The sequence below is a fragment of the Coturnix japonica genome, chromosome 4 (assembly GCF_054131305.1).
Source record: "Coturnix japonica strain WE chromosome 4, WE-NBRP24, whole genome shotgun sequence".
NCBI classification, from domain to species: Eukaryota; Metazoa; Chordata; class Aves; order Galliformes; family Phasianidae; genus Coturnix; species Coturnix japonica.
Genome location: NC_140666.1, coordinates 26,677,151 through 26,705,057, shown reverse-complemented (window position 1 = coordinate 26,705,057; position 27,907 = coordinate 26,677,151). Strand labels below are relative to the sequence as shown.

Below are 27,907 nucleotides of genomic sequence, written 5' to 3'. Positions count from 1 at the left end.
CAAGTTATTAAGGATACAGAGCTAGGACTGGCCAAGCTTCCTCTTGGCAAAAGGCTAAATGTGCTAAAACCTGTTGGTCAAAAAGGGACCTCTGAGGACCATCTAGTCCAACTATCCTACAATGAACAGGGACACCACAGCTAGATCAGGTTGCCCAGGACCTTATCCTTGAAAATCTTCAGGGATGGGGCATGATGGGGCATCTGGCTTCTGCTGAAATATGTGGGGCAGGAAAAGTGGGAGAGGATACTTCTGTAGGGGCAGCTTCTCTCTCCTTGCAGGGCCCAAGGGTCCTCTGCAAACCCACTGTGTGCTGCCTTTCTACATGATGCTACTACATAATTATAGTTCATCCACTCAGGGCAATTAAATCTGGTAATTTAGTTGGCTTTTTTCCTCGCTGTCAGATTAATCTCTTAGATGTAGTGTTAGAATTCTGTGTAGGTTTTTTTTTGTTTTTTTTTTAATTCATCTTCTTAAAAACTCATTTTCTATGTCTGTGTATTGGGACCCCAGCTCAAAATAACAGCAGTGTAGCAGAAAAAACCAAGCTGCTTCTGCTAGAGAAAAGCCAGCATCATTACTCGAAATATACTGAGAACTGATAAGACCTGGCTGCCTTAGTGACTTGAAAGACATGTTTAATTTCTTTAAAGCTGGAAGTTAGCCAGATTTTTACCTTCTGAGCATCCTGAGATTTACCATGTGTCTGAAAGGGGAGTTTGTGCACAGCTGCAGCCCAGCACTGCCTGTGGGTCCCCCTGAGGCAAATGTTCCCAGACCTGACATGTGCAGCCTGGGGATCTGCCCAGGCTGGGGCATTTCTGGCACTGCCTGGTTCCCTGGCTTCCTCTATTATAATGTCTTCCATAGTAGCAAAAAATATTCCTCAAGGCATGCCTTGCTTCCCCTGAAATATCCAAGCGAGGGGATGATTTGATCCCAGAAAAGACTCTCCCCATGATGATATGTTATTCAGGTCTGGAACAAAACGTCCTTTGCAAGCAATCTTTTTTTCCTTAATATTTGTTTCCAACCAAAAAGTTGTCCTTGGTGAATTAAAATAGCCTTTTAATTAGCCTGAATTAAAATGCATGCACAAATAGATCGAGGTATATGTCTGAGGCCTATTTAGTGTGCATGCCTCTCAAAATCAGATGCAGATGTAAACATTTTGTGCTAGGGAGCTTAGCACTGGGTTTTGGATGTGGAGATGTCACAGTGAATGCAGGCAGTCACAGTGAATGTTCCATTGCTGCTGGACAAAGCCGTATAATTAATTTAATAATCAGAGCCTTCACTGTTGCAGTCAGTTGTCTTGTCAGCATTGGCTGATTAATAATGCCTGTTGCATAGTGCTCCCTGTCTGGTACTTTGCAAGTACAAGGATTCACCATGAATACCATATCTCGCCATTCACTGCAAGTACTGAGCTGTGCTTTCTTCAAAGCCCAACCTGATCTACTCCCTTTGCTTTGATTTGATCAAAAACTGACTTCAACTTTTGCATGGGACACTGTGAAGAGCCCACTGTCTTCCTGCTGATTTCCAAAATTCTGATGCAAATCCACAGGAAAATAAACTTCTCTGTGAATTAGAAAAGAAAAAAAAAGTCTGCTTCACCAATGACATTTACATTCTGTGAATTAAACAGTTGTAGATTTATCTCTTGATCCCTTATTAAACTGCTGCTTAGCCACGCATTCATATTCAGCTTTCCTAATCTTTCCTCATACATTTTTTCCTCCAAATCCACAGTCACTTTGATGTTTTCTCTGAGCTCCCTGTGAATGTCTTTGTTTTGGATTATTTTTCCCCGGAGGTAATAGTTCCCATATTTTCAAGCCAAAACAACATGTTACTTTCTGTCCTGGATCTGTATGTTGTTCTCATCAATGACTGGAGTGTTTCCAAGCTTGTGGATGCTTTGCTACTCTGGTAATGTGTGTGTTTTCTCATATAGGTCAGGACTTAACGCGCATGTATCAGCATATGCACCAAATTTCTTCCTGCTTTGGGCCAGTTTTTGCTCTACATGCTACTTGTTTACAGCCCTTTTGGTTCTCCACTCCTAACTTAGCAGAACACTTACAAAGGCTGATCTACCTTAGGGCTGGTTAGAGCCTGGCAGGGCCCTCCTTATCTCCCTCTGCAGGGTACCTTGGATTATCCCAGTGCCTCCGCATCACAGCTTTCCTGCGGTCAGATGCTGGAAACCTTTCCTTCTTGGAGTTTTGTGTAGCAGAGACTGTGTCTAACTAAGTCTTAGTGGCCAAGCCTAATGCCTTGAGATGTTAGGGAGCACCAAACAAAAAGACTGGAAGTTAAAAATGAAGTAGCAGTTAAAAATAAAACTGAAACACAAACATCTTAGTATTAGCTTGTTAGTTTGTAGCCTGAAGCCGAGTGCTGCTCTTCTTACCCACACTGGGACAGAGGCACCAGCAGGGTGGTGATAAAAGGTGAGAAAGCTGTGCTTAGTTTTTTGGGTCTTTACCTCGTCTACCTCTTCCTACCGAGATACCAGTTAACCATAAACATTTGTATTCTTCACCTGTACTTCAGTTCTATTGTTGAAGTTTCCTCTTGTAGCCTCATAGATCATTATCAGTACAGACTTTGGCTGACGTGGCTGGGGTTTGTTTTCATACAGCCTCTGCTCCCTGAATCTCCCAGAACTAATGAAATAATTCTGAAAGTCACAACAGGTGTCATGTCAGGTGCTTGGTGAATGGTGTTTGCATACTTGATTCTGTAAAGGTGCTCTTTCTAGCCCATTTACAGCCCCACAAAGCCAGCTGAAGCATTAATCTTGCACTCACATGTAGCACACTCTCTCATCTTGTCCCCAGAAGATAAGCATTTTACTCTTGATCTCTCCCTAAGAGCAGTCCTTGAATGTTCAAGGTGCAAAGTTAGTGTGCTACTGTCTATGGAGTGTTTTGGGTCCTGTCCATCAGAGGGCTACAACAGCATGGATGGATGCACAACAGACAATCCAGGTAATATCAAACCAGTAATAGGCTGAGAAATAATTTTGCTCTTTTTACATGCTCATAGCACCCAAACCACACACAGGCAAAGTAATAGGCAATAAGGTCTTTCAAGCATGTGATCAAGCAAGTATGTCTTAATCCCCAGCCAGTATACTTACTTTTCTCCTTTCTTTTGGTGTTACCACAGTAGCTGTTTGGATGTATCAATATAAAATACATGGCTAGATCATAAGGGACCATTTTTCCATTGGGTAGGTATCTTGTTGCCAGAGAGGATCATTAGAGTATGCGCACGATGGATGTATCAAACTCTCCCTCTATAAAACACTGCTTGTAATGAAAAGAACTGAGATTATATTTGATGCTTAGCAGAGGTCTGTAACATAGGCTTCCTATACCACAGTTTTGTTAAGAATATGAGAAAACAGAACCATCAGCAGACAGAAATGAGCTGGCCAAAGTCCATATGCTAGTAGTGCTGAGTGCATAATCAAAGCAATATCCTGGTAGCTAATCATAAAAGCAACCCTAGATCTGGACATACTCTATATGAAAATAATCTGGAAATCCACAAGGAGCATATGTTGACAGTAAACAGTGTAGCTGAGAGCAGTCAGCATTATTTTATGTAAAAAGAAATTCAGAACCTTTCAAAACACCCTTCATGCTTTTGTTCTGATTCTTTTAAAGAAAAGATAGTATGAGCTGACAATGAAAAAGCAGCAAATAATTTCCACTTAAATACAGGAATAGACTAAAGGCTATTGTGGAAGAATAATCACTGACAGAAGAGAATGAAGGGAAATGCGCCAAGCTAAAGTCTACAAAATTATGCAGAAGCAATGAAGAAAGAAGCATCAAAAGAGAGCTGACAAGTAAGGTACCACAGCTTGGGATACAGTCAAGCTCCCTGGAAATTAGGCCCAAACTAGTAGATGTTTCCTTTCTCTGGGCTTTTTTCTTTAAATATACATATATATATATATTTATATGGCTCACTAGTATCCATCTGTAACCTCCTGCAACATATACTCTTTCATACAAGTCAGTGTGTGTCAGTGGAAGCTGAAGTACCATGACAGCTTTCTAAAGTCCCTCTTCTGCAGAAGGGCTCCCTCAGCTCATCTTGTTCATCTACACTTTGTCATCTGATTCTTTGGTCAGAAAAGGATGGAAAAAGTGGCAGTCAACTATTAAAGAAACCTTTTCCCCTCATGGTCCTGGAGGAACAGGAAGGTAGGAGCTCTTGTACTGCTATGGGAGTCTACGTTGCATGCCCTCCCTCATTGCTGAACACTGAAGTAAACAAAAGGAGCAAGGTTACAATTTGGAAGAATAAAACATCATCAGGTTGAATTTCTCAAGGAGGAAAGCAAAGATGATGAGATGCAGTGAATGTTTTACAGCTCCCCCATGCGCATCTGGCTTAGCCACCACCACAATCTCATGCGTTTGCTAGTAGGTCTATTTATTCCAGAGATGTAATTTTGCTTTCAGGCTCATTGGCTTAGGCTGTCTTACTTCCTCTGTTCCTTGTGAGGAGCTATTATCTATCCAAGGGATACAGAAAGAAATGCTGAGGCATTTCTTCTATCAGAACAGCTTTTTCTAAAAGAAGACAGCTTGTTTCCTGCAGTAGTCACAAAGATCAAGTACCTATTAATATTAGTTATGCTACACCGTTGATTAAACAGTTACTGCATGTAATCACTGAAGTACGTTCAGTTGTTCCTGAAATATTTAATGTAGAGCATACTGAATAAGTTAACCGTAATTTGTCTTTCAGTGTGGTAATGCATGTATGTCTTATCCACATTAAGATTGTTCAGGTGGTATTCTTATTCAGGTATTCTTATTTATAGTCAGACCTTTGCGTATCATAGCATTATGAATCGTAAAACCAACACACTTAAATCAAGCTATGAGGCAGCTATTCATGCAAATGCAATTAAAAATGTTTGCTCGTACTTCGATTTTTTGCTCATAAATTCCTTCATAAAATTTCAGACAAGATAATAAAATTTCCCTGAGGTCTGCTGTTACTCCTCTTCAGGCTGCTTGTAAACTCCTACTTGTTTAGATGCCTTCTCTTCGTAAGTACTAAAGAGGAGTGTGGGTAGTTTTCTCTCATGACTGTTGCTTTAAACAAGAGGTGGCTTTCTTTTTGTCTAGTCAAAAAACAAGCTTTTTTTAATCAGTGTTCCTCTGATCATAGTCTGTACTATAAGACTTCATATGCATAAGGCACTGGTGCTCTCCGCACCCATGAGAAAGCTATTGCCACAGATGAGCTGTTGTCCATTTCCTGACATACCTCTCTTGTCTGTGTAAAAATACTAAAAACTAAACATCTTGTATGTATCATTGTGTGTATGTTTCGTGGCCCTGCTAGGCAGGGGGGTTGGAACTACATGATTCTTGAGGTCCCTTCCAACCCGGGTCATTCTGTGATTCTGTGTGATCTTCTAGGAAGAATTTAAGCTTTAGTCTAAAGCAACTGAAATCGGGCACTTCGACACCATTGTGTGGTCCTTATAACCTGTGTTATCCTGTAACGTATTGAGATGACATTTTTGCACATACCTGAGCTCTTCTTTGCCATTTAACTCTTCCTCAGTAAGATCCACTTCATTTCTGAAAGAGCGCGACACCTGAGGACAGCCCAGGATCCAGAAGTTGCATCCTTTCTTACTGGAACCTCTGGAGCTCTTCTTTTTGGGATACTAATTTTGTCTTCATTGGAGTAACACTACCAGTATCACAGCCCAGAGGCAGACTCATAAAGATCATACAGGGGTAAGGTGTTTCTTTTTGTTTCTGAAGATGTTTCTTTTTCATTTGCCGCTGGCTCAACAAGCTTCCATTTGTTCAGAAAGTTGACCATTTTATCACTTGAAATGTTTTGACTTCTCCTTACAAACTAAATCAGTGAACACCATGCCTGACCTGACATTCTAGTCCTGTGTCCTTGGACACTGTGACATTTCCAGCATTGCAAAGATTAGATGTGCTGCATGTTTTTTATATGCTTAGTGCATACTTCCCTCTGCAGGAAACTCGAAGTCAGTAGCAGCTATAGCCTGTGGCAGCACTGTGCAACATGAAGTGTTAATTCCTATAATCTACAGAAATGGGTACTTGGTTTTGGCCAGCAGTCGTGGTGTTATAGTCACGTTTTGAGACATAGACTCAATGACAGCAACCAAATGCTACTGCTGGTTCAGCTGCTTCTCTTACAACTTCGTTCTGATCTGGAAAACAAAAACTTGTGGCTGAAGGCTGTGTTTAGCTCACACCCTCCCAGTACTTGTTCCGCTGCAGTGTTTGATCGTACTTGTGTACAGTCAAACTTACAAGGAATACTTAAAATAACTGAGAGGTACCTGTTCATATTAGTAACGATGGGAATTGCTAGCCTATAGCAAACTTGGTGGGGTTTTTTGTTGGGGTTTTATTTTTGCACCATAATCCTTTGAAATAGGCAAGTTACAATCCTATTACAACCCTAGGCTTTCTGCAGTACTGGCCAGCCCTTCACCCCCACCACCCTCAGACAGTGCCCAAATGAATACGCAACTTCACTTTAGTTCATGACTTAATTAGCCAATAATGCCATGTATACCCAAACTTCTAATAGAAGTTTTATCAAGACTTTCTCGCACATGCAAGAAGTCTGCTGTATTTTCAAGGTAACTTTAAAGATGCCTATTTGAAAACCTTGCAATAAAAACACAGAATTCAAAGACTTAGGGCAGATAAAAGCAAAGCAGTTTGCAAACCGCAATACTCAGGCTGACTTGGAAAGTAGCTCTCACATAACAGCATAATGCTGAGTTATTCTACCCAAACACTGATTTTTTATTATTATTTTTTGTCTTGGTCTCAGGGACTTCATTTAAACATGAGATAAAGCAAGTCTCCTTTTTCTTCCTCCCACCTGAGCTTCATAGGAAACAGTAAGCCACTAAATTCAACTTCATGTTCGGCAAAGCACTTCAAACTGGAGCCTCTGGCCAAAATTTACTACTACAAAAATCAAAGCGAATCCTACAGAGTCAGTTTGCAAATGCATGTAAGATGCATGTAAGATTCTAGTATTTGAGTACACACACACCAAATGCTAACAGCATAAATTTAATATTCAAATTCAAGTGAAGAAGTAAAACACAATATCACACGTTAAAATTCACAACACTTAAAACGACTGTGTAGCTACCACTGAATACAAATAACGTGTAGGTAGATCAAAATAGGCAATGTATTGATGAAACATCCAACTGTAGTATTTGACTGCATTAGGAAAAATTGTTCAACTTAAAGCACTCAATTGCATTGTTTTCTATCTTCTTTTTTTCCCCCCAACCAACTTTTCAAGTAAAAAAATAAAAGGAAAAAGCTTACAACGATGACTTGTACAGATCACGCCATTATATTCTTCATCTTGATCAGGAGCTGAAAGCATATACCGAGTTTTAAAAGGAGATAGATCCGCTTTTAAAACAAAGAAACAGAATAAATGCATTTTCTATAGACGGAAATGTTTGTAGGAAACCTTCTTCCTATAAAATTTGTGCTGTTACAGAAACAAATCTTTGAGTGTGGTATTTACATTTCAGATTACAGCCAATAACAGAAATAGCAGGAATTATCTGTATGGTTGAAAAGGCAGCATTGGTTTTTAAGCGTTTCCTTAAGATTACTTGCAACACAATCTTAAAAATACTCCGAATGAAACTCATAATACAAGGGGGTGGGAGTCATACCAAACTACTTCAACACTAAAATAGGCTACTGTTGTATAAACTATTACAGATAATGAAATCTTTTAAACAAATTACTTTTAAAACAAATTTAATCTAACTAAAACGATTTAACATTGAATTGCACTAATCTTCAAAATTGAAAGTTTAAAACGTGTCCTCTTGAAAAATCCTTCAGCAGGTAACGTGTAATCTGAATTTCCAGTAATCATGCATCAGTGTGGTATTCTTCCTTTCATGGCAAGATTCGAAGTAACAAATAACACATTTTTTCAACTGCTCAACTATGTTCTTCAGGGCGATTCAAGCTGAGTTAGGTGTACAGCTGTCTGCAGAACAGGAGAGAAAAACGGGGGGAGGGGAAGAAAACCAGACAATTTCAGCAAGCTTACTGCATTACCTATTCAAAGATGGACTTAAGATAAGCACGCAATGAAAGCATTTGATGCCTTATCCCACTGCTGCATTCTTCTCTTTCCTCTGCACCCCAACCCCAACTGAAATCCTTAAGGTTTTTCAGTCAAAAGTTTAAGCAGCATCAGATAGGATCTAACTAAAAATAGAAATGTAAATTGAGAACTTAATTTCAGTTTCTTTTTCCTTTTCCTAAGTTCCTAGAAAGCTTAATCCTGAAATAAAAGCAAAGTTCTTTGGTTCTGAAGCTATTCTCAGACTCTTTTAAAAACAAGCTTTACAATTATGACCCTGCGCTTCACCTTCCCTGAAAGCAAAGTATTAACAAAGACTATTTTAACACGTATATTAGATCCTTGTTTTAAACTGTATTAATTTGTTACATCTAACACTGCCAGAGCAGCAGCCTTTCATATTAAGCCTTCTGACTGAGGTGTACATTTGCTAACAAGTTCTGACAGACGTACTTCATAAATTGTCTTCAACCAACTGACCAGAAAAGGACACTAAACCCACTTCTAGTTTGAAGTGACTGACTCAATTCAGTCAACTTATTTCACACATACACACAGTCCGACCTTGTTCTATCTTTACTTTTCTCCAAGTTCTCCTACCACAGGCTCAGATTTTAAAGTCTATATTCCCTGACTACAAGCAGCAGGGACAGAAAAATACTGACCTTCAGGACAAATCCTTGGTACGTCTGGAAGTTTCCAGCAGCGAAGTTAACACTAAGCATTGATTTAACATTCCCTTATAAGCTTTTAAAACCAGTCCCATGGCACTAAAACAGTAATCCCCATTTTAAAAATGAGAGTGGCCTCAGCGGTGACAGATATCCACACGTTACTTAAATTTATTAGTTGTACTTCTGCAAATCAGGGTAGGAACACAGTATTTCTTTTCTATGAAACAGGCTACCCCAGGAAATAGCCCAAATATCACTACAATAACAAATCCGGTTCTTAATGTGAATCTAAACCTGGAACTTTAAGTGATTCTAGGTATATAAAACATAATTCCTTTTTTTGCCTGCATACACTATAACAATTGACACAATTTAGGTAGGTCTATTTTAAAACAATGTAACATCCATATACCTATAAAATACTATCTTCAGAGGAAAATTCCTTGTCAAACCTTGTGAATAGCACCAAGGCGTCATGCAACTTCTAGGGACCGACTGGTGTTGAAATGCCATTCAAAAATGATGGGGGAAGTTATCACCGTATCTTCTACAGAGCACTCAGTTTTCTTTCTATTCTGTTCCCTTGCTCCTCTCTCCACCCCCAAAACAGTGAGCTGTCCCCTTCTGGAACTTCAGCATGTAGCCATGCTCCACTTCTCTCAGCTGAACACCCAGACTCATCATTTCCACGTATTTCAAAGATCCTGATTTTTTTTGTTATTTTTTTTAACTTCCTTCTTCTGTTCATCTTTCAGTGAAACGCAGGGTTTGTGTTTTAATCGAGTTCGTTTTCCAAGTATTCACCTGACACCAAGTGGCAGGTTGTCGTACTGCTGTCTGTTCAGGACTACAAGGCAGCAACCAAGTAGAGTTACTTAAATACAGGAATATCCTTTTCAAAACAGTGCTTTGCACTAGATACAGGACATCACTCATCATTTAATTAATGGGAGACTATCCAGATTTTAGGTATTTTGCTGAGAGTGTTGATTAAAAACAACCAACTGCTGTTTTACTTTACAGCAGAATAAGAAAAGTTCAACACAGACTTCTAATATTTTTCTAAGCTTGTTTGCATTCTAGATTTGACCACAGCTGTGAACAGCGATTCTCAGACCAACATTGCACTGTAGTTGTTTCTGTGATTCTTTCCCAGCTGAATATAGGAGGGAAAAATCACTTTGTAACAATAGCTGTAAGCCACAAAATGGGTAGATGTGCATGGCCGAGCACAGAACGTGGAGCTATCACTGTCCTTTAAACAAGCTAAGCCTCTCATCCCTACTTCTAGTTTAAAAATCCTTTTGCATTTGGGGTGACACAGGTTATAAAAGGTACAACTCTAATTGTCATAGCTAGGAAAAGAAAGAAACAGGCATTAACGTTTGCAAAACCTGGCCTAGGTTTTACAAAAACTTACAAATAAAATACTGCTGTTTTGTTATTAAAAATATATAATTCTCTAGGGTTATCTAGAGAATAATATAGAGTTATCAGCCTCTTGGAGGTGACCAGTTCATACAAACTGAACACATTGCTGCTGAAGTGCAGACAGTGCATTAAGCTTTAGGTTTCGGAGGTTCTTTTCTCAGACCTTTTGAGCATGAAAAATCAAAGCCAATTAAGAGCAAAATTGTATGCACTAAGAAAAAGACTCTTACATTTCACAGTCAAGTCTAAATTAAGTCTGCTACAAACTGCATTTCAAACAAAAAAAGCCACCGTAAAATAAATTCACTGCAGTACAAAGGATATTCCAGAATAATTGCTAAGTAATAGTACTAGGAAGAAGAGTATCAAAGTATCACTAGGAGAGTGGTTAGGCCCTGGAACAGGCTGGATGCCCCGTCCTTGGAGGTGTTCAAGACCGGGTTGGACGGGGCCCTGGGCAACCTGATCTAGTAAAGGTGTATGTTTGGTGGCCCTGCCAGGCAGGGGTGTTGGAACTACATGATCCTTGAGGTCCCTTCCAACCCGGGTCATTCTGTGATTCTGTAATGCTATTTAACAGTTTGCTATCCAGCAGTAGTGTTTCCAACTCACTAAACAAGAGCGGGAGAGAAAAGGGGGAAAATATGAGAAAGGGGAAGAGGAGAGGAATATAGCAGGCATGGCTCTTTAACAACCTTCAAATCTATTTACCTAAGGTCTTAAATTCTGATTTCTTTTAGAATGAAGTTTGATCAAATTAAGACAACAACAACTAGTTAAATTCCCTAGAAATCCCTTCTGTGTTTTAGATGTATTACCGAATTGAAAAACACTAAGCAGGAACTAGATGTAAAATGCTACACTTGACATTAGTTATTTTTACAGAGCAGCAGCAATAATGTACGATCAGAACTTCAGTGACTGCTTTCTCAGTTACAAAAAGCCTTTGTCATAGAAGCCTATAATATAAAAAATCTTCTAGTAGATATATTGACTTCAGGATACTAAATAAATGTAAATGAAGATTCCAGACTTCGCAAGAATTAAGAATAATTGCATCAATTCTCTCCCATTTTCTGGTTTAAAAAGAATAGAGAACAGTAAGTGACAGCAAATTTTATCTCAAGATCCCACCTTTAGTGCCATCTAGTGATACTGTGCTAAAGTGTTGTCTATAGAGGAAGTAAAAAAGCTTTCCAAAACTATAAGCAAATAACAATTTTAAATAAACACTCATAGCTTCAGTTCTTAAGACCTATTCAGAAGCTTTTACGCTTACCTAGATGTAGAAGTGCCATTCGTGCTGCCAGTTCCCTCGCATCTTCTAATGTTGTACAGAGTTTGTGTGACATGAAGCAACTCTGGGAACCATCTGCAATACTCGGAATAAGCACCTTGCACACCAAATGTACTTTCCCATCCTGACTTGTGGTTGAATACAAGTAGTATTCTGGTGGTAACCAGTTATTTTTGTAGCACAAGTAATCCAGACGCATCACAGCAGAACTGAAGTAACTGGATTTTAGAGAATACATGCTAATTGGAATAAGCTTTACTCCTGGAAGAAATGGGTATGGATACCATTCAAGTTCAGGAGAGCTTGGACTGTGCTGACCATTAAGACTAAGTGGAAGACTTGCAGGTTTCCCTACAGATTTTTGATGACCGTCTTCTCTGCTAGGAAATTCCATGAGATTTTCAGGACAGGGGCTTACGTGACCATTAAGATGTTGCTTCCAAGTACTTTCTTTGTTAACTGGCTTTGCCAGTGTTACCTCAATGCTAGCTCCATCAATGCACTTTCCATTCATTATAGACATGGCAGCAACTGCATCCTCTCGGTTGTAGAAATGAACAAATGCATAATCTCTCAACTTCTTTACGCGTTCAACTACCCGTGGTTTGAACTTGTTGAATTCAGCTTTAATTGTGTCCTCTGTAGTAGAAATCATTAAGTTTCTTACGTACAACACTTTAACTCTCCGCATCGTTTCTGCATCAACTTCTTTCTCTGGGCATGCCCAGTCAACTTGAACTGCACGACCCCAGAGCTGGAACGTTCCTACAGCAAAGAGGCAAAACATCAGTCAAAAAGATGAAAATAAAAATCATTCTTCTATGCTACCTTTAGCAAAAGCAAACAAATATCATGTGTAAAGTGAAACAGCAGTGTTTGATGCCTGCATGCACTAAGCAAATGTGTAAGATACTACTGCCTGAAATAATCAACAAAGTGAGACTTGGCAAAAATTCAACCTTACAATCCTTCGTGTAGTCACACTGTCAAATTTTCTTTTTACCTTTACCTAATCTCTCCTCTTACAATACTTTTAATCCCTTCTCAGAAAGGGTAGTCAGGCATTGGAATGCACTGCCCAGGGAGGTGGTGGAGTCACCAACCATGGGAGTGTTCAAGAAACATCTGGATGTTGTGTTGATGAATATGATTTAGCCTGGAAGTATTGGTAATGGTTGGACTAGATGATCTTGTAGGTCTTTTCCAACCTTGATAATTCTGTGTTTCTGTGATTCTACTTTCCATTCCACTAAGAATAAGCCCATTCCAACACAATACCCTTAAAATAATTTTCTATGACTCTAAGAAGGTGATCACACCCCTTCACCTCTACTCCCCAAAAACACTGTCCTCCAGTTTGCTTAAGAGTAGGTTTACCTGGCAGTAGCCGCCTTCTGGCCATCGCAGCTGCTCTGTGAGACTCATATTCTATGAAAGCAAATCCACGATTTTTAGTTCTGTCTGCGGCATCTGGACACACAATGACATCCACCACTCCTTCCGTAATTCTTTTCATTTCTTTCAGGATTTCTTCTTTCTTCTTTTCTTTTGGGATTGCTCCAATAAATAGTCTGCAGTTGTCCAAGCTTATGCAGACGCCAATAAATCTCCCTGGACGAATTTCATAATTATTAAGAATCTTGATGGCTAGCTGGGCATCCTCTTTAGTCGTGTACATCACAAAAGCAAAGCCTCGATTCTCACCGCTGAATTCCATCATCAGCCTGAGCTCATAGATCTTTCCGGCTCTCTCGAAAAGAGGGACCAATTCATCTTCATAAATGTTACGAGGGATCTTACCCACAAAAACTTCACATCCACGAGGTGGTGGAGGACCTTCCCAACCTTAAAGTTAAGTTGTGCAGCAAAAAAATCTTAAGCCAAGCGTCACAGTCACACCATCACCCAATGCACTTTGTGCTGTTGGATTTTAAGTGTTATTTTTGAAAACTGGTATATTTGTATCTTTTTAGATTCCATAATCTTAAGTGCAAACTGCACACACAGGATAATTCTTTAACATTCATCTGCTTCCTTCCCTTGAATTTGTATGACAAGCCACTGAAACCAGCATTATTTACAACATCACAGTGTTTTAAATAGCAACAGACACAAGTCGGTTGCAAGAGTCTGCATTTAAATCATATCTTTACTTCTCAAAATCATGTTACATATTAATACACCTGATAGAACTTAAGAAAGAACTTGATGTATTTTCTACTTGTAACATTTCCGAGTTATAAGCATTTACCTGCACTTCTTGCCCATATTTTAGGAAGTTTTATTCAGAGTCCCCAGTGCCTGTATTGTTTTCCCCCCAATGCCATTCAAAAGGTCTGAACATTATGGTTCCACCTTCTCCATTCATCCACTATATAAAGACACCCTAAGAAGGTACGATATGGGACAATCATTTTTTTTCAGTGGCCAAAAACCATGAACATTTTTCCTCTTACAAAGCGATCAGTTTTCACAGGTTGGAGCCATATACTACAGGAATAAAATAATAATAATACAAAGATCCACAGAACAGTTCCATGTTTCTGGCCCCTCTGGTCTATAAGGATACACCTAAGCACACGTAGTCTTCATTTTCTGTCTCTGCCATGTGCACTGACAGATATGTTCAACAATGCTATCCTAAACTAGAAATGAAGCCCAAATTCAGCAAAGTCATCAGGCTCAACAGAGTAATAATGGACCAGAAAGTATATTTCTGACATACGCAGAAACACAGTATAGGTATCCTTATGTTACCCAAAGAAAGGCTTACCTGGTGGAGGCCCACCAAATTTTCTTTGCCCGTTTTCTTGAATCATGTTGTATCCAGTCTTGTCTAGTAGGGCCAGTAAAGCAGCAGCCTTGTGATTACCGCCTCTCATTTTGTCAGATCCACTTGTTGCAGCTGAATTCTCCTCATTCATATCTGCAATAGCTTCAATAGTACATTATGGACATTTCTACTCAATCTCAAACTGCTATCTTCATACAGAAACCACCAGAGCACAGAAACATGTGCAATAGTTGGCTATTTCCTGTGGCTTCAATAAGCAGCATAAAGCTACAATCCTATGTGCAGCTGGTATAATCTATGAGCTTGATTTCAAAACATAGTAGTAAACTTTAACCAGCGACTATATATTCCATCCTAAAGTTCTAATTTTATACAAGTCACGTCATAGCTATTTGATAAATATGCCATCTCTTTAAACACAATAATGAATTACTTCATAAAACTTGTCTCAGTTGTAAAGAGACCTAAACGCTATCTGCAGTGACAAAATCCTTATCGCTATATTCTAGGGAGCACCAGTGATTTTAGAAGTGGATTTAAGCCCAAAGAATACTTCTGAAATGCACTGTGTCCACCACTAGTTAATTCAAAGTATTCAAAGAATTTAGTGACAAAAATAATTCAAATAGAATCAATATTTAATCAAACTTGGTGGAACTGTCTGTCAAAACTAAGGGGCGGAGATAATCCCACTTCTGAGTTCCTTGTTTTCATGTTTTTATCCATTTTCATGCTGTTGAAAACCAATAGGGTTGTTACTGCTACATCCACTATTTGGTGGCATGCCAAGATCTCCTTTGGTTTCTGTCATATAGGTCACAGAGAACAAACCAAACCAAGAGGTCTATACAGGAATATATGAACTTCACCAGGCTGTTTAAAAAATTAACTTTAAAGTCAGATATGTTTTTCCAAGGCCTTTCTTTCTCTCCTTGCCCTATGTTTCCTATTCCCCAAATTTTCTGCCTTAAGGTCTGCAATACTTACCCAGGCAATCTTCAACACTTCAGTCCCTTGTCCAAGTGGTAGATCCAAGTGCTACGGTCTTAATTCTCCAAAAGAAATTGAACAAAAACAAAACATCAAAGCAAAACAAAACAAAAAAGACACATCATCTACAACTGTTGGGTTTCTTTTTGTTTGTGTGTTGGTTTTTTTTTTTTAATATCCCTTATATTTTAAGCTTTCTTTATCAATAAGAAATTGAAGCTTCACTAAGCAAAATCCCAAGGAATACCACACCTTCCTGGCAAGTAAAGCAGTTACAATCACATCCATTTTCATCAGCACGAGCCACTTTCTCCTCTTGAACTTGCTGCTCTTGGACATTTTGTCCCATCACTGAACCTTTCCTTCTAGCTTGGTCACCCCAATACACACACAGCTCACTTAACACCTGGCTGTGTAACTCCCTAGCGCTGCCTGAAGCAAGAATTACTACAAATAAAGCCACACATCACACAGTAAACACTATCCACTCCATCTTCAGGCCTCCCTACTAAAAACAATAAAGAGACCTGTGGTAGTTAGAAGTCTCACATACCCCACTACAGCTCCTCAAACTAACATTAGCCTGAAGAAACCGATACGAGATTTCCACAAGACTCTATGCCATAACTACTATTACTCTTTTTTTCCTCACCTCAGCTCACCCCACCACCTGGACGGCCGCTATACGCAGAACGGCGCTGCCCGACCCAAAGCCGCGGCCTAGGCGAGCTGGCAGACAGGTGTAACTGACGGGAGGCAGCAGCCAATCAGCGCAAGGCACACAGCGGGGAACTGCGTGCGAGCGCTTTTAAAACGGGCGGGCGTTGGCTGAGAAGGGGCTGCTAAGCGCGCGGGTAGGGAGCGGGTGTTGGTGTTATGGAAGCGGCTGCCCCTCACAGCCCGGCCCGGCTACCGCAGTCAGCCTGGTCTCACAGGCATATTTGGGCCTCCAGCACAGGTTCTGCTGTGTGGACACGCACTTGTGCACTAGGTCTGCGCTCAGGCCTTACTGTTGGCATTCACGTTTGGACCTGATAATAAAATAATTAGCTTAATAAGGATAAGAGGTCCCCCTGTCCTTTCCACACACACCTCACCCTTCTCCTCCAGATTGTGTGAGGGCTTTGCACTTCAAGCTCAAAATCCCAACAAGTATGGGATTAGGCTGCAAGGTCTTTTAAGTCATAGCTATCAGCACGCTGTGGCCCATTTTTCTTCATCTAGCAAATGAAAGACACTCACAGCCAAAATACCATCAAAGACTTCTCATGTACATCTTCCATAAGCATTAAAGTCAAAAGTGTTCTTCATAAGCTAAAGAATTAAAAAAACCTACAGATATGTGTATCTCATAACCTCAGGTCTTCCAAATAGAGACTGCACACATGAAAGCATCTCATGACTAAAACAAAACCATTTCATGAACCCAGATTGCGCTCTCTGAATTATTGCTTTGCTTGCATTGGAAGTAGGAGAATCCTCACCAAGCAAACCCCTCAGTCAATCACCTAAAAATTAGTTTTACTTAATTTTAATTATGTATACAACGTGCAGTTGTGTTAAGTAAGTTGGAATAGTTGGAGTGGACAAAACTTCTCTATTCCTCTTCCAAACAGATACTTCCTGCAGCACATTCTACCTTGTTTTTAGTCTTCCCCCTTCTCTCACACAGTACTGGATTGCATTGTTCATTCAGAAGATGTAGCCCATACATCATTTGAAAAGCTGTGACAGAAGATGGCTGATTAACATGCTAATACCCATTTCTAGCAGAGACTACCGTTCCCAACAAAGTGTTGCTTCCCTCAGTCATAACAACTCATTCCCTCCGTACAAAAATGCCACTCATCCAAATGAATGCCAAGTTTTAATTCACTCTGTTGTTGTTTTTTTAAATGAAGACATAATAAAGCATTGCAAAAAGGATAAGGTTCAAAAGAATGTTATTTATCAGAGAAGGTATTGCTTTATTGCTTTATTTAAATGCTACCCCACTACGTACCTTTTTAACTTGTGAACCTGATAAATATAAATCTACTGTTGGGTTATTTTACAAGAGCTTTAAGTATTTTTGCATAAATTCTAGTTAGAAAAATGCTTACAATCGCAAACAATATGCTGCCTGCTCTAAAGCTTTATCAAATTCCACTTAGCGTCAAGGAGACCCTGTGTTAGCCTCCTCATGAATGTCTTTTTGAAACTGTCACAGGTCTGATGGATGAGGAACGAAGGCAGTCCTGCCAAGATTGTGCTGTTCATTACTTTGGCTGTATTTGAAAACGTGAAAGAGGCCTTTTCTCTTACATATTTTATTTCATAGCACTGCATCAGACAGTTGCTTTTCTTTTCCGTGTAGGTTATTTTTGGTAGCTGTAACACTGAAGTCCATTATGTTTTTTAACTTCTCTTTCATTGGAATGCTAGCAAGCCACAGCATATACTCCTGGAGCTCCTTTTCCCCCCCAGCATTGTCCACTTCTGTACTGGTGCAGGATTTCTTGCTGCTTGCATCCATAGTGAACATTGGGAAGAAGCCACTGTAGGAAGGATACAACCTAGCAAGGGCAGGCATATTCCAGGCTAAAGAAAGTCATCATGCAGGACACCGTGGGACTAAGAGGTGTAACACACAATAAATTCTTGAAGGCAGCCACGGTACAGGGATAGTGGTGCCAAATGGACCACTTTCAGAAGAATTCCAGTGCAGACCTGTCAAACGCAGTAAATTTCAGTTCCACACCAGGAACACGTGAGAATGTTAAGACCAAGTGGAGCAAAGGTACATGAAATGACTCTTCACTGCTCCCCTAATGCAAGCACCAGGCAGCCAGTTTTCAATAAAGGGCCGTTTTTTGTATAAACCCTGACTTTGCCACAGAACCTTTCAAAGGCCAGACAGATAAACTGAAAAAGAACAACAAGAACAAGAGACGTTTAAGCAGGGTAAATTCATTGGTGAACATTTTACTCAGTGTTATGAATACAAGCCTCAGAACTGGAAGATGATGAATTGTTGTTTGTGGAAATGTTGGACACCGCATCTGGACTCTGCCTGTACCTGTAATCTGTCTTTAAATGCTCACTGCATATTGGCAGAGGAGGGTTCAGGGCTAAATTAACCATTGGATATTGCCAAGTTCATTCCTGTGTTCCCAAACTTTAAAAAGAAAAAAAAAAAAACACCCCTTGACTATAAGCTCAAGACTCTCAAAGGCAGTCCAGCTGTTAACAGTGTCTGGTTGTAAAGGACAATCCAGCACAGAATTGCTGCAATTCTGGATGGAGAGTCCAAGTTTCCTAAAAAATACTGGGAGTAGCCGTGTTCACAAGGAAAGACCTTCAGAAGAAGCCAGCTGAAACATGCATTGCCTCAACTACTAAAAAAGCTAAGAAAAAAAACCCACAAATGGCTGCACAGAAGCCACAGTCTGTAAGCAATTGTCTGAACAGAATTGCAAAATGACCAAAAAATAAGAAAGCTGCACAGCTTTGGCATATATCATTCTTCAAATCTTAATTCAGTGCAAGCTCCTCAGTGATCAGGATGTTCACATATGTTTATGAGGCTCAGTTACACAGTGAGCTCTAAACTGGTATCACAGATTCAGTATCTTTTTCCATAAGAACAGACTGCTGCACACACAGATTAGTTTTTAATTGCGGGATTTAATGCTGTCTGTGAAAGAGATCTTAACACAAATATTCCCTAAACTGAAAATCCAAACTATAAAATTATCAAAAGAAAGTAATTTCTCTGGCTGGTTTGAGTAGCTATTTTCAGCCTGCCTGTATAAAATAATAACAATAGAATACTCTGCAAGTCATAAAAGCCACATAATAATTTTGAAACACATTTCATGACTATGTATCAGATCTATTGCCTGGGTAACTTTCAGTGCTTTCATAGTATGAGAGTTACTGGAATCGCTCAGACACCTGAAATAGAAATGCTCCATTCCTCACTGGAAATTCAGTTTGTTGGCCAAGCAGAATTTACTGCTTTCTCCAGGCAAGTTTTTGAGAGACGTTCCCAGACTAATCCTGGTCTGTCAATTGATCACATTATACAAATACTGATTTAGACTGACAATGGAAGAGCTCTTACGATGTGACTGAAGCAGTCTGCCTGTTACCTGAAGTTTGGAGCAATGCCTAAAGGAGAATAAGAAGTCACCTTTCCCATGCAATTATCAATGCTAAATAGCTAACAGAGAGATGTTACTTTGCCTCCAAGTCACATCTTAATCAGACATTTAGATTTCCACAGGAGCTGAGTTTTGTGCTTTTCCCAAGCTCTGTGAAAGACCAAAAAATGGGACACAGCAACATGACAGAAGGCGTCACAGACTACATCTCCAGGTACTTCAGGTATTGCAGCCTTACTCACTATAATAGCAGCAGGACCAGCACAACAAGTAGATGTTCCAAAAGGAAGAATGCTCACATGCCTCCAAAGATATAGGCTCATAGGCTCCACAAAGGAAGGACCTCCAGCAAAAGATCCTTCCTCAGAGGCAGTCAGCCCTTAAATGTGATCTTCCAGCCATACGGGTGAATTATCTTCACCTGTGCTCCCAGGGCTGACAGAGTCTTTTCCCCAGGTGTTCAATCAGTGGTTCAGGCTGTAACTCAGCAGTTCCCGTACACTCCACCTCTTCAGGGCATGAACCAGTGATTGAGTCAACTGGAGGGTGTGCCTGCCCTAATAACTAATCCAGCACACTGTGACACTTATACAATTGCCCATCACAATAAGACAATTGTTTGTGGTTGAGGTTCCTGCTCTCTCATGGGCCAGTGCTCTGTGGTGTTATTGGAGGCACACAGTTGTTTGGTACAGGTCCATCTTATGTTCCATCAGTCTCACACAGGTCATCACCAGGTGTCATTCTTGATCTCATATCAACATTGGAGCACTTCAATGACATCTCCCTCCTTCCAGTGATCCCAGAGACTTCCAAAGACTCATGGGAAGCAGTACAGATGTTTCAGAGGTACCAGAAGGGAAAGGTCTGCCCTCCAGGGCAAAATATGGGCAGTATTCCTGTCCTGAATCAACACTTCAGCTTATAATGGGGCATGTCCTAGCCAACTGTGCCATACCCTTTGGCCAGATATCTGTGGCTGCATACCTATATCAGGTACCAGAGTGGGGGACTTGATTTGCCACAGGGACATAATGAGGGTCCCCTTAGCAATGAAGACCGGAGTGTTGACCACTGTCAGGCTGTGTACTGATTACCAAAGGGACTAACAAATCCCACACCTCCAATAATCTCCCCCAAGGTGCAAGTAGGCCATACCACTTTGGTCCTACTTGCACCTTCCAGGGCCATTCTGTTTTATGAATACCAGGTTTTACATTCTCAAGGGCAGGGAGCAGAAGGTTATTTTCACTGCCGATATGGGGTCTTATCTGATTGTCAGGGCCCACAATTTAGAACCTAAGAGGGCATGCCCAAGTCACCTGAAGCATCTCTAGGGCACTGGGTCTGCCATCCCTAAGTCTTTCATTCAGTTTTGCCCATTGGAAAGCCTTGTGTTCCATTCTCCCCCAGTTGCCCCCTTTTTTGAGTCTATATAAAAGTCTCAGCAGCTATGCTAAATGAAATATAAAGAAACACCAGTATCCCAATAAACCTAACAACTCCTGCAGCTGCTTTGGTGTTTAGGGACTGGGAACGCCTGAACTTCATCTATGACAGCACTGGGTAGTACTTTAATCTCAAGTGGGTATGAGTACAAAACAGGATCAAGAGATGGTATTCACTCATGTCCCACAAGCTGCAGTGATGTGACAGCATGATGCTAAACCAAACAGCCTTCTTCCACTTGGGCTAGATGCAGTTCTGTTTTCCACAGCTATACTGTTTCAGGTTCTGCAGGCTACCAAGTCGTCACTGGCTCCAGGTTACTCAGTCTGTGCATTACCCCACTGCTCAGACTGACTGTGAATAAGTCTGGTTGAAACCAGGGGCCTCCCTCACCCTGAAGGTACGCTTGGAGCTAAGTACAATCTCGTACAAAAACAGAAATAGCGCAAGTTACTGTGGTTGCTATCTAATTCCTGTCTTTCAAGCAGGGCTACAGGAGACCTCTCATTATCTTCGCACCTGCGATTCTTCACTTGAGAGCAGAAGTCATTAATAACTTTCTTCCTACCATGTGACACTGGCAGACCCACCCTTCTCCATGCTTCTGTGCAGTGCTAAATGGAAATGTACAGGTACAAGATTGAAGGGAATGTAGGTGCAAGTCTGAGTCAGGCCTAAGACTATGCAGAGCATTATGCAGCTTGGCAAGTTTAGCAGAGCATAACCCTTCATTTGCTTGTAATTCTTAATTATATGAAGCAGTATATCTACTTAGCCTCACGGAAAACTCTGGTTTCACAGGGAATGAAGTTGCCTTCTGGTAAGGAACTGTACATCTCATTTATCTGCTATGTTCTATGCAAGAAACACACAATCTTATGCAAGTTAACCAAGTCTTGCAGCTGGCAAGAAGACAGGAAGACGTCTATTCTCCCAGTTACAGACACAGGAAAGACATTTGTGGCTTAGAAGCTATAGGAGAATTAGAAGAAGAAACTAAAGGCAATAGTTAGGTACAACAGGTATCTGAATACAAAAAGAATGCTACACCAAAGTGGCCAACGTTTGTTCTTGCCTCATGGCATTTGCCATCTGCTGGAGGCACGTGCTAGGAAGAGGCTCCCCCGCCTCTCCAGAATCGCTGTAGGTTTCACATTTTGGCAAACCTTATAAAACGTTGCTGCTGTTTCCACTCCCGCACTGCTCAGTCAGGAAGGAACCTAAGGGTTTGAGTGACAAATGGGAAAAGACAGCTATACCTTCAAACTCTGGCTGGGCTAATCAATGAAGAATTGATTAATAACAGAAAAGGAAATCTAAAGCTACGAGGCACCTCACAAACGTGGCACTGTGTCTTGTGACACAGAATCAAAACATAAATCAGTTTTGCTACAGAGAACTGCTGCACTCAGATCAGTGTAACTACGATTTAAGCTTTCCCACAGCCTCTGTTCTCAGCACCATCCCCTAATGCTCCTGTGACCAGAAGTGAAGCTATGTCACAATATACGACAGAAATCTGAGTTTTAAGAACATTTTCCAAAAACCAGCCCTCAACTATTTATATTCCTATAGTAGAACACGTGTTCTGTTCTATAAGCGCAGTATCCTGAAGGATTTCCTTACGGCTTACAGGAAAGCGCAATTCACTACAGCAAAGGGCCTCAAACAAGCATGCTGTAGCATCTTCATTTCAGACCAGTCAGCCCATTCAGGACAATTAAGTGCTTACAGGGATCGTGCTGAGCTATTATTTCAGAGCCAGGAGTCAATGGCTCCGAGAATCACCTGAGAACTTTTTTCATTTCAATGGAAAAAGGTGATGCGAACTAATGAGTGTCTAACACAGTTCTGTATCATTCAGTAGCGCGTGACTATTTAATATGAGGACACGCAGCAAGTAATACTGCACCATATCACTTGTAGAGATGACAGTACTGGTGTTTCTTGTAGCTGCAGCTTGCTTTCTAAAACCTGGCTGCATGCATCAAGTCACGCAGCAGTTTTAACTCCCTGTTCCCCATCCCTTCAGATCTTAACAAGTAATGCTGTTTTTGCTTTAAGAGCCTCTGTGGTATATTCTCCTTCAGCACAGGAGGACCCAAAGGTGAGATCAAGCAGCAGATGACTACTCACCCACAAAATGAGTAATCGGTTATGTTCCAAGCGAAAATAAATACAGACAGAAAGCTCAGTGTTCTAATGTCTTCGTTTAGGAACCTTTCCCCCTGTTTTAAACACAGGTTTTGTAAAAACATCTCGAGCCTCGTGAATGCTCATTTAATTTGTGTTTTCTTTGGAAAGGCCAAAGCGAAACATCTCTCCTGTTCACTTGGTGCCCTCACTACGTGCATTTCCCAGCGGCGCAGGGCAGTGGTTACACCCCTCCATTACACATTCACATTTAACCACACAGCTTCCCAGAACAGCCCCACCGCTCAAATGACCTGCAGCTCTAGATTTACGCTCCCTGTCACCACCACTTAACAGTCATCAGTGAACAGTGTCTCTTCGAAACGCACCAGCTTTCCCAACAGATGAACTGCTCCGCAGTTTTCCACGGCTTTCTCTTACAACTGGCTCCTTCATTTCAGCAGCGTCGTACCTGAGCTCAAGGCTGAAACTCAAGGCTTAATCTTGGGGAAGCGCTTATTTTTACTCAAGTCATTACAGAAAAGAAGTTGACACTGACATTTACCAAAATACTTCAGAACGTAACCACAACCTGCTGAGCTGAACATGAGAATTCATGCCTGCTAGTTCTACTTTTCCCTTAGTGCATGACTTACCTGACTTGTGTCTGACTTCCACAAAATCTCTGTGTCTCTTACAATTGCCATCAGCAGGAAAACCTTCTCACCACACAGCTGGATTTCTCTTCCTTCACCTATGCTATTCCTCATCTCTGAGGTAAGGCTACAGCCCCACAGTCTGCACTGTTTCGTAGTATTCCGTAAGCTTCTTAAAACTTGACAATTTGAAGGGCAAATCTCTAATACTAATATTAGATAACTGCAAGAAGCTGGTTTCATTTCTTTCATTGAGATGCTTATCAGAATCCCAGTGCAGTGCCATGGGTTAATCTGGGTGCTTCCTGTGCAACACAAGGCAGAGCATTGGCCCTTTGGTACAGAACCTAGAGCAGGGATGTTTCTCCACCTTCCAACAATCCCTCTTATGATGTGGTTACTGGTCATGACCCCACTGCGAATGGGGTCATTATATAAGCGAATCATAAGAATTACTGGAATTCTTATAAAACCCCTGTAAATAAAGGGTGAAAGAAAAGCACACTTGTAATCAAACACTATATAAGTGCATGTTAATGGCCCATTCAGTGACCTACTGGGACACATCGGAGAAATGCTATAACATTATACTCCATATCAAGAGACATTTTCAAACGAATAAATTCTATTTATATAGTTACAATAGTGACTGGTGACTACAGTTCATTACCTTATGCACAGCGAATACAAAAAGCTCCTTGGAATTGATGTAAATATTACTGACATGTACTCTATGAAAAAGCAACTCACGTTTATTAAAAAAAAACACCTTAACTTGGAAAGTTTACTAAACACAGTTACGTGGAGCATCTCAGTCTTTGAAAGCAGAACAGAAACTTTGCAAGGACCTGACTGTAATCAATATACAACTTCTTTGGAGTTGGGCTGCAGACTGGAAGTGCACTGAAAGCTATGCTGAAACCCACGCTCAGTTGATGACAGCAATAGTGCTGCTGTTTCCTATGAGACTGGAATTTCACTCTAGTCTTTGCATACTTTGTCAGTTATAGTGAAGCAGCCAGAGAGGAAAGATGATTAGGGAGCATCATTGTGTTTGCCTTTGACTAGAAAGGGAGGCAGGCACACTGTGCTGTCATCTAAGTGCGTGTAGAGCAAGACATTCCAGAAGCTGAATGATATCCTTGCACACTTTAAGACACTGCTGAGGAGGAAAATAAGCAAAAAATAGAAGAAAAAGTATCTTCTAGCACTGAAATCATTGGCAAGATAACATGATTTCCAATTGAGCTTTACACAGTCTTGATCAACAGAAAGGATGCAACATTGGAGATGGAATGTTATTAGCTGGTTTGCTACTGGGTACTTATTTGCAAGAGATGAGCATAGAAAGACATCTTCCTTCACAGTGGCTGCAGGAACCACACCAATGAATGCTGATGCCTTACAACACCCACGTAGCTCTAATTACTGTGGGAAAGAAAGAGCTAAATAAATACGCATTCATTTTCCTCCCCCTCCGTGCCATGTGCCCTGCAAGTCTAGAAACCCATGACATCTGCATGTCAGAAAGCAAACTGTTTTCCTCCTGTACTGCCTAGAAGCTCTCTGCAGCCATTTGCATTAGCCATACCCTCCACTACCAGCAGCAAAGAAAATGCCAAGGGGCTGCAGAATTTCTATACCACCAACCCAATCAGAAAATTGTTGAGCATGCTTTTTTTTTTTGCTGTTTATTGATATGAATGAGACACCTGTGGCCATTTCCCAGGAGGGAACTCAACGCTAATCTGGCCAGATGTGTTACTGCAGCACAGCACCCAGGCAAGGGCCACCTTTTCTTTTTTCTTGGCTATCAAAAATGCTCAGCTTACCTGACTGCATCTTCACAAAAGGACATTTCAGGAACAGAGATAGTAACTCGGGAACATTAATGATATCTACCAAAGTAAGAAGTAATTCTGAATACCCATCGCTGTGTGGTACTCAATCATCTATTTTTATTAATAGCTGTAGCACCCAGGCACGCAGCTAGGAGATAAAAGAACATGAAGGGCATGAGCAGAATCACTTAAGGCTAAAGGCATGCAGCAGAACTGCATCACACCCCTACGCTTTCATTATTTTAAAGGTGTGTGAAAATGTAATGAGATTTTCAGGAAATCTATTATTTGGCTTACACAGTAAGCTATACCTTGTGCACTGTGTTCTAGACAGAGTCGCATTTGAAAGTGGCACACAAGGTTTAAGTAACTTTACACAGCGCCAGCAAGTAATTTGTGCTCTCATAAATACAGTAGTGTACATCCTATATACAAACAGTTGCGGGCGGGCTGTTAGCCAGCCATCCACAGAATGAAGGTAATGAAGATCGTGGGGAGTGTGGTGGAGGGTGCCAGACCGAGGCAGATGATGGATGCTAAGCCCACGAGCACTGAAGCAAGAACGCTCCTCTGGTCACGAAGGATCATCTTGACAGTCTCACAGAACTGCAAGGAAAAAAAAAAAAAAAAAAAGAAGAAAAAGAAAGAAAGAGTAAATCGTCAGGGTTAAGGAGCAAAGTGTTGAGATGACAGCTGGGATCGCTGCTTTCTCTGGTACAGAGGGGGCTGCTGGTGCCACAGCGCTCACATGTTGTTGGAGAGCATGCAGCCCGCAACTCCGTCACCACGGAGCTTTAACTAATGTCGTTAATCAGAACTGAGCCCCGTTTCCAGCCAGCGGAGCTGAGGCCGCATCGTGTCCCGCAGCCCAGCACTGGAGTAACGCGGGGCAGCGCACCCGCAGCCTGCCAGCTCTCAGCGGCACTTCTGACTTCGGGAGCCGGGCACTCGCTTGGGGGATGCTCCCTCCGCCCCATCCCCAGGGCTGTACCTTGTCGGTCTGGAAGCTGACCGGAGCTCCGTAGCGGCAGTAGGTGACGAAGTGCTCGCAGTTGTTCCAGAGCAGGCTGTACGCTGTGGCGCCCACCAGCTTCTCTGCCCGACGGGCGGCCTCCTCGCTGCCCAGCACCTGGTCCTTGAACAGCCGGTCCATGTGGTTGACCAGGATGCTGCCGCCATAGGCAAAGTCCTCCACCGTGTCCACGCGGATGCTGGCCGTCTTGGTGATGACTCCCAGGATGAGCCGCTTGTTGGTCACCACCCGCTGGATCTGCCGGCGGTCGTCAGTGAAGGCGGGCAGGATGTCAGGCATCAGGTGGGCGACACGGTTCTCACCCAGGTAGATGCCGAAGTGGATAAACAGTGTGCGCGGCACCTCCAGCAGGTCACCCCGCCTGAAGCAGCTCGTGTCGTAGTAGCCGGAGGCGGCCGGTGGCGGCTCCCCGCCCTCGGTGCCCGCCGGCAGCGCCCGGACGTGGACAAAAAGCAGCAGCTTCTCCAGCAGCAGCGAGGCCGCCTGGGGCACCGACTTCTTCATGACCGGCCGGGCCAAGGACGGGAAGAAACCGGGGAGCCGCCGAACGGCCCCGCTTTTCTAGGCGGCCGGCCGGGGCGGGGCGGGCACACGGGCCGCCCCATCGGCTGCGTGCGGGGAGCGCCCGCCCCGCTCCAGCGGGGAATGCCGCCCGCAGCCGGGACCGGAACGGGGGAACCAGTCCCCGTCACGATCCAGCTCGTCCCGAAGGGCTCAGAAAGAACGGGAAGAAAGGAAAGGGGCATCGCCGTGCGTTTTGTTTCACGCTAATCCATTATGTGAATGGCTAACTCCTGGCAACGATGCCTACAAAAGAGCGGCTCTCACCGGCCAACAAAGCCGACCCGTCTACAGGGTTCGGTAGCCGAGCCGCTTCCCGCCCGCAGGGCTGCGGGATGATGGATGGGGCCGGCATTCATGGCACCTGGGAGATGACAGGGCCCGTCCGTGCCTCAGCTCCCTGCCCGCCGCCTTTGTGCTGCAGCTTTCTCCTCTCTGCACGCCAGGCGCTGAGCAACAGGGGCAGAAGCGCCGGGTGAGGGGCAGGTTGTTGGAACGTCCGCACTCTACGCCGGGTTCCCAGCGGCTCTTCCCTGCAGGTTGTGAGCACACTTGTGGTTGCCGCACAGCCAAGTGCAAGGGAAGCTGAGTAACATTTGGCACCTCGCCACGGGCAAAGAGATGTGAAAGAGCAAGTTATTTTTCCTACGAAATTACTTTCAAACCGAGAGCCTGGGGACCACGGACAGGAAGCCCAGAAGAACCTCAAGCTGTGGGAC

General features: G+C 42.1%; 2 protein-coding genes across 3 annotated transcripts; both read right to left on the bottom strand.

The window, feature by feature from the left end:
• Positions 1 to 7,114: 7,114 nt before the first annotated feature.
• RBM46 (RNA binding motif protein 46) lies at positions 7,115 to 16,121 on the bottom strand. Of its 2 annotated transcripts, none has more exons than XM_015861017.3 (6): positions 16,023 to 16,121; positions 15,368 to 15,432; positions 14,360 to 14,521; positions 12,964 to 13,431; positions 11,569 to 12,351; positions 7,115 to 8,085 (listed from the first exon to the last, which is right to left on the bottom strand). In XM_015861017.3, the coding sequence occupies exons 3-6, from the start codon at positions 14,508 to 14,510 to the stop codon at positions 8,060 to 8,062; spliced, it is 1,428 nt and encodes a 475-aa protein (XP_015716503.2). In that variant the 5' UTR covers positions 14,511 to 14,521; positions 15,368 to 15,432; positions 16,023 to 16,121; the 3' UTR covers positions 7,115 to 8,059. The 2 variants fall into 2 exon arrangements, with proteins under 2 accessions (XP_015716503.2, XP_015716504.2); XM_015861018.3 differs by having other exon boundaries at positions 14,360 to 14,512; positions 16,023 to 16,118.
• An 8,239-nt stretch (positions 16,122 to 24,360) lies between these two features.
• Positions 24,361 to 27,640, bottom strand: LRAT (lecithin retinol acyltransferase). The gene is made up of 2 exons (XM_015860953.3): positions 26,586 to 27,640; positions 24,361 to 26,200 (listed from the first exon to the last, which is right to left on the bottom strand). The coding sequence occupies exons 1-2, from the start codon at positions 27,129 to 27,131 to the stop codon at positions 26,048 to 26,050; spliced, it is 699 nt and encodes a 232-aa protein (XP_015716439.1). The 5' UTR covers positions 27,132 to 27,640; the 3' UTR covers positions 24,361 to 26,047.
• Between the last annotated feature and the right edge of the window lie 267 nt (positions 27,641 to 27,907).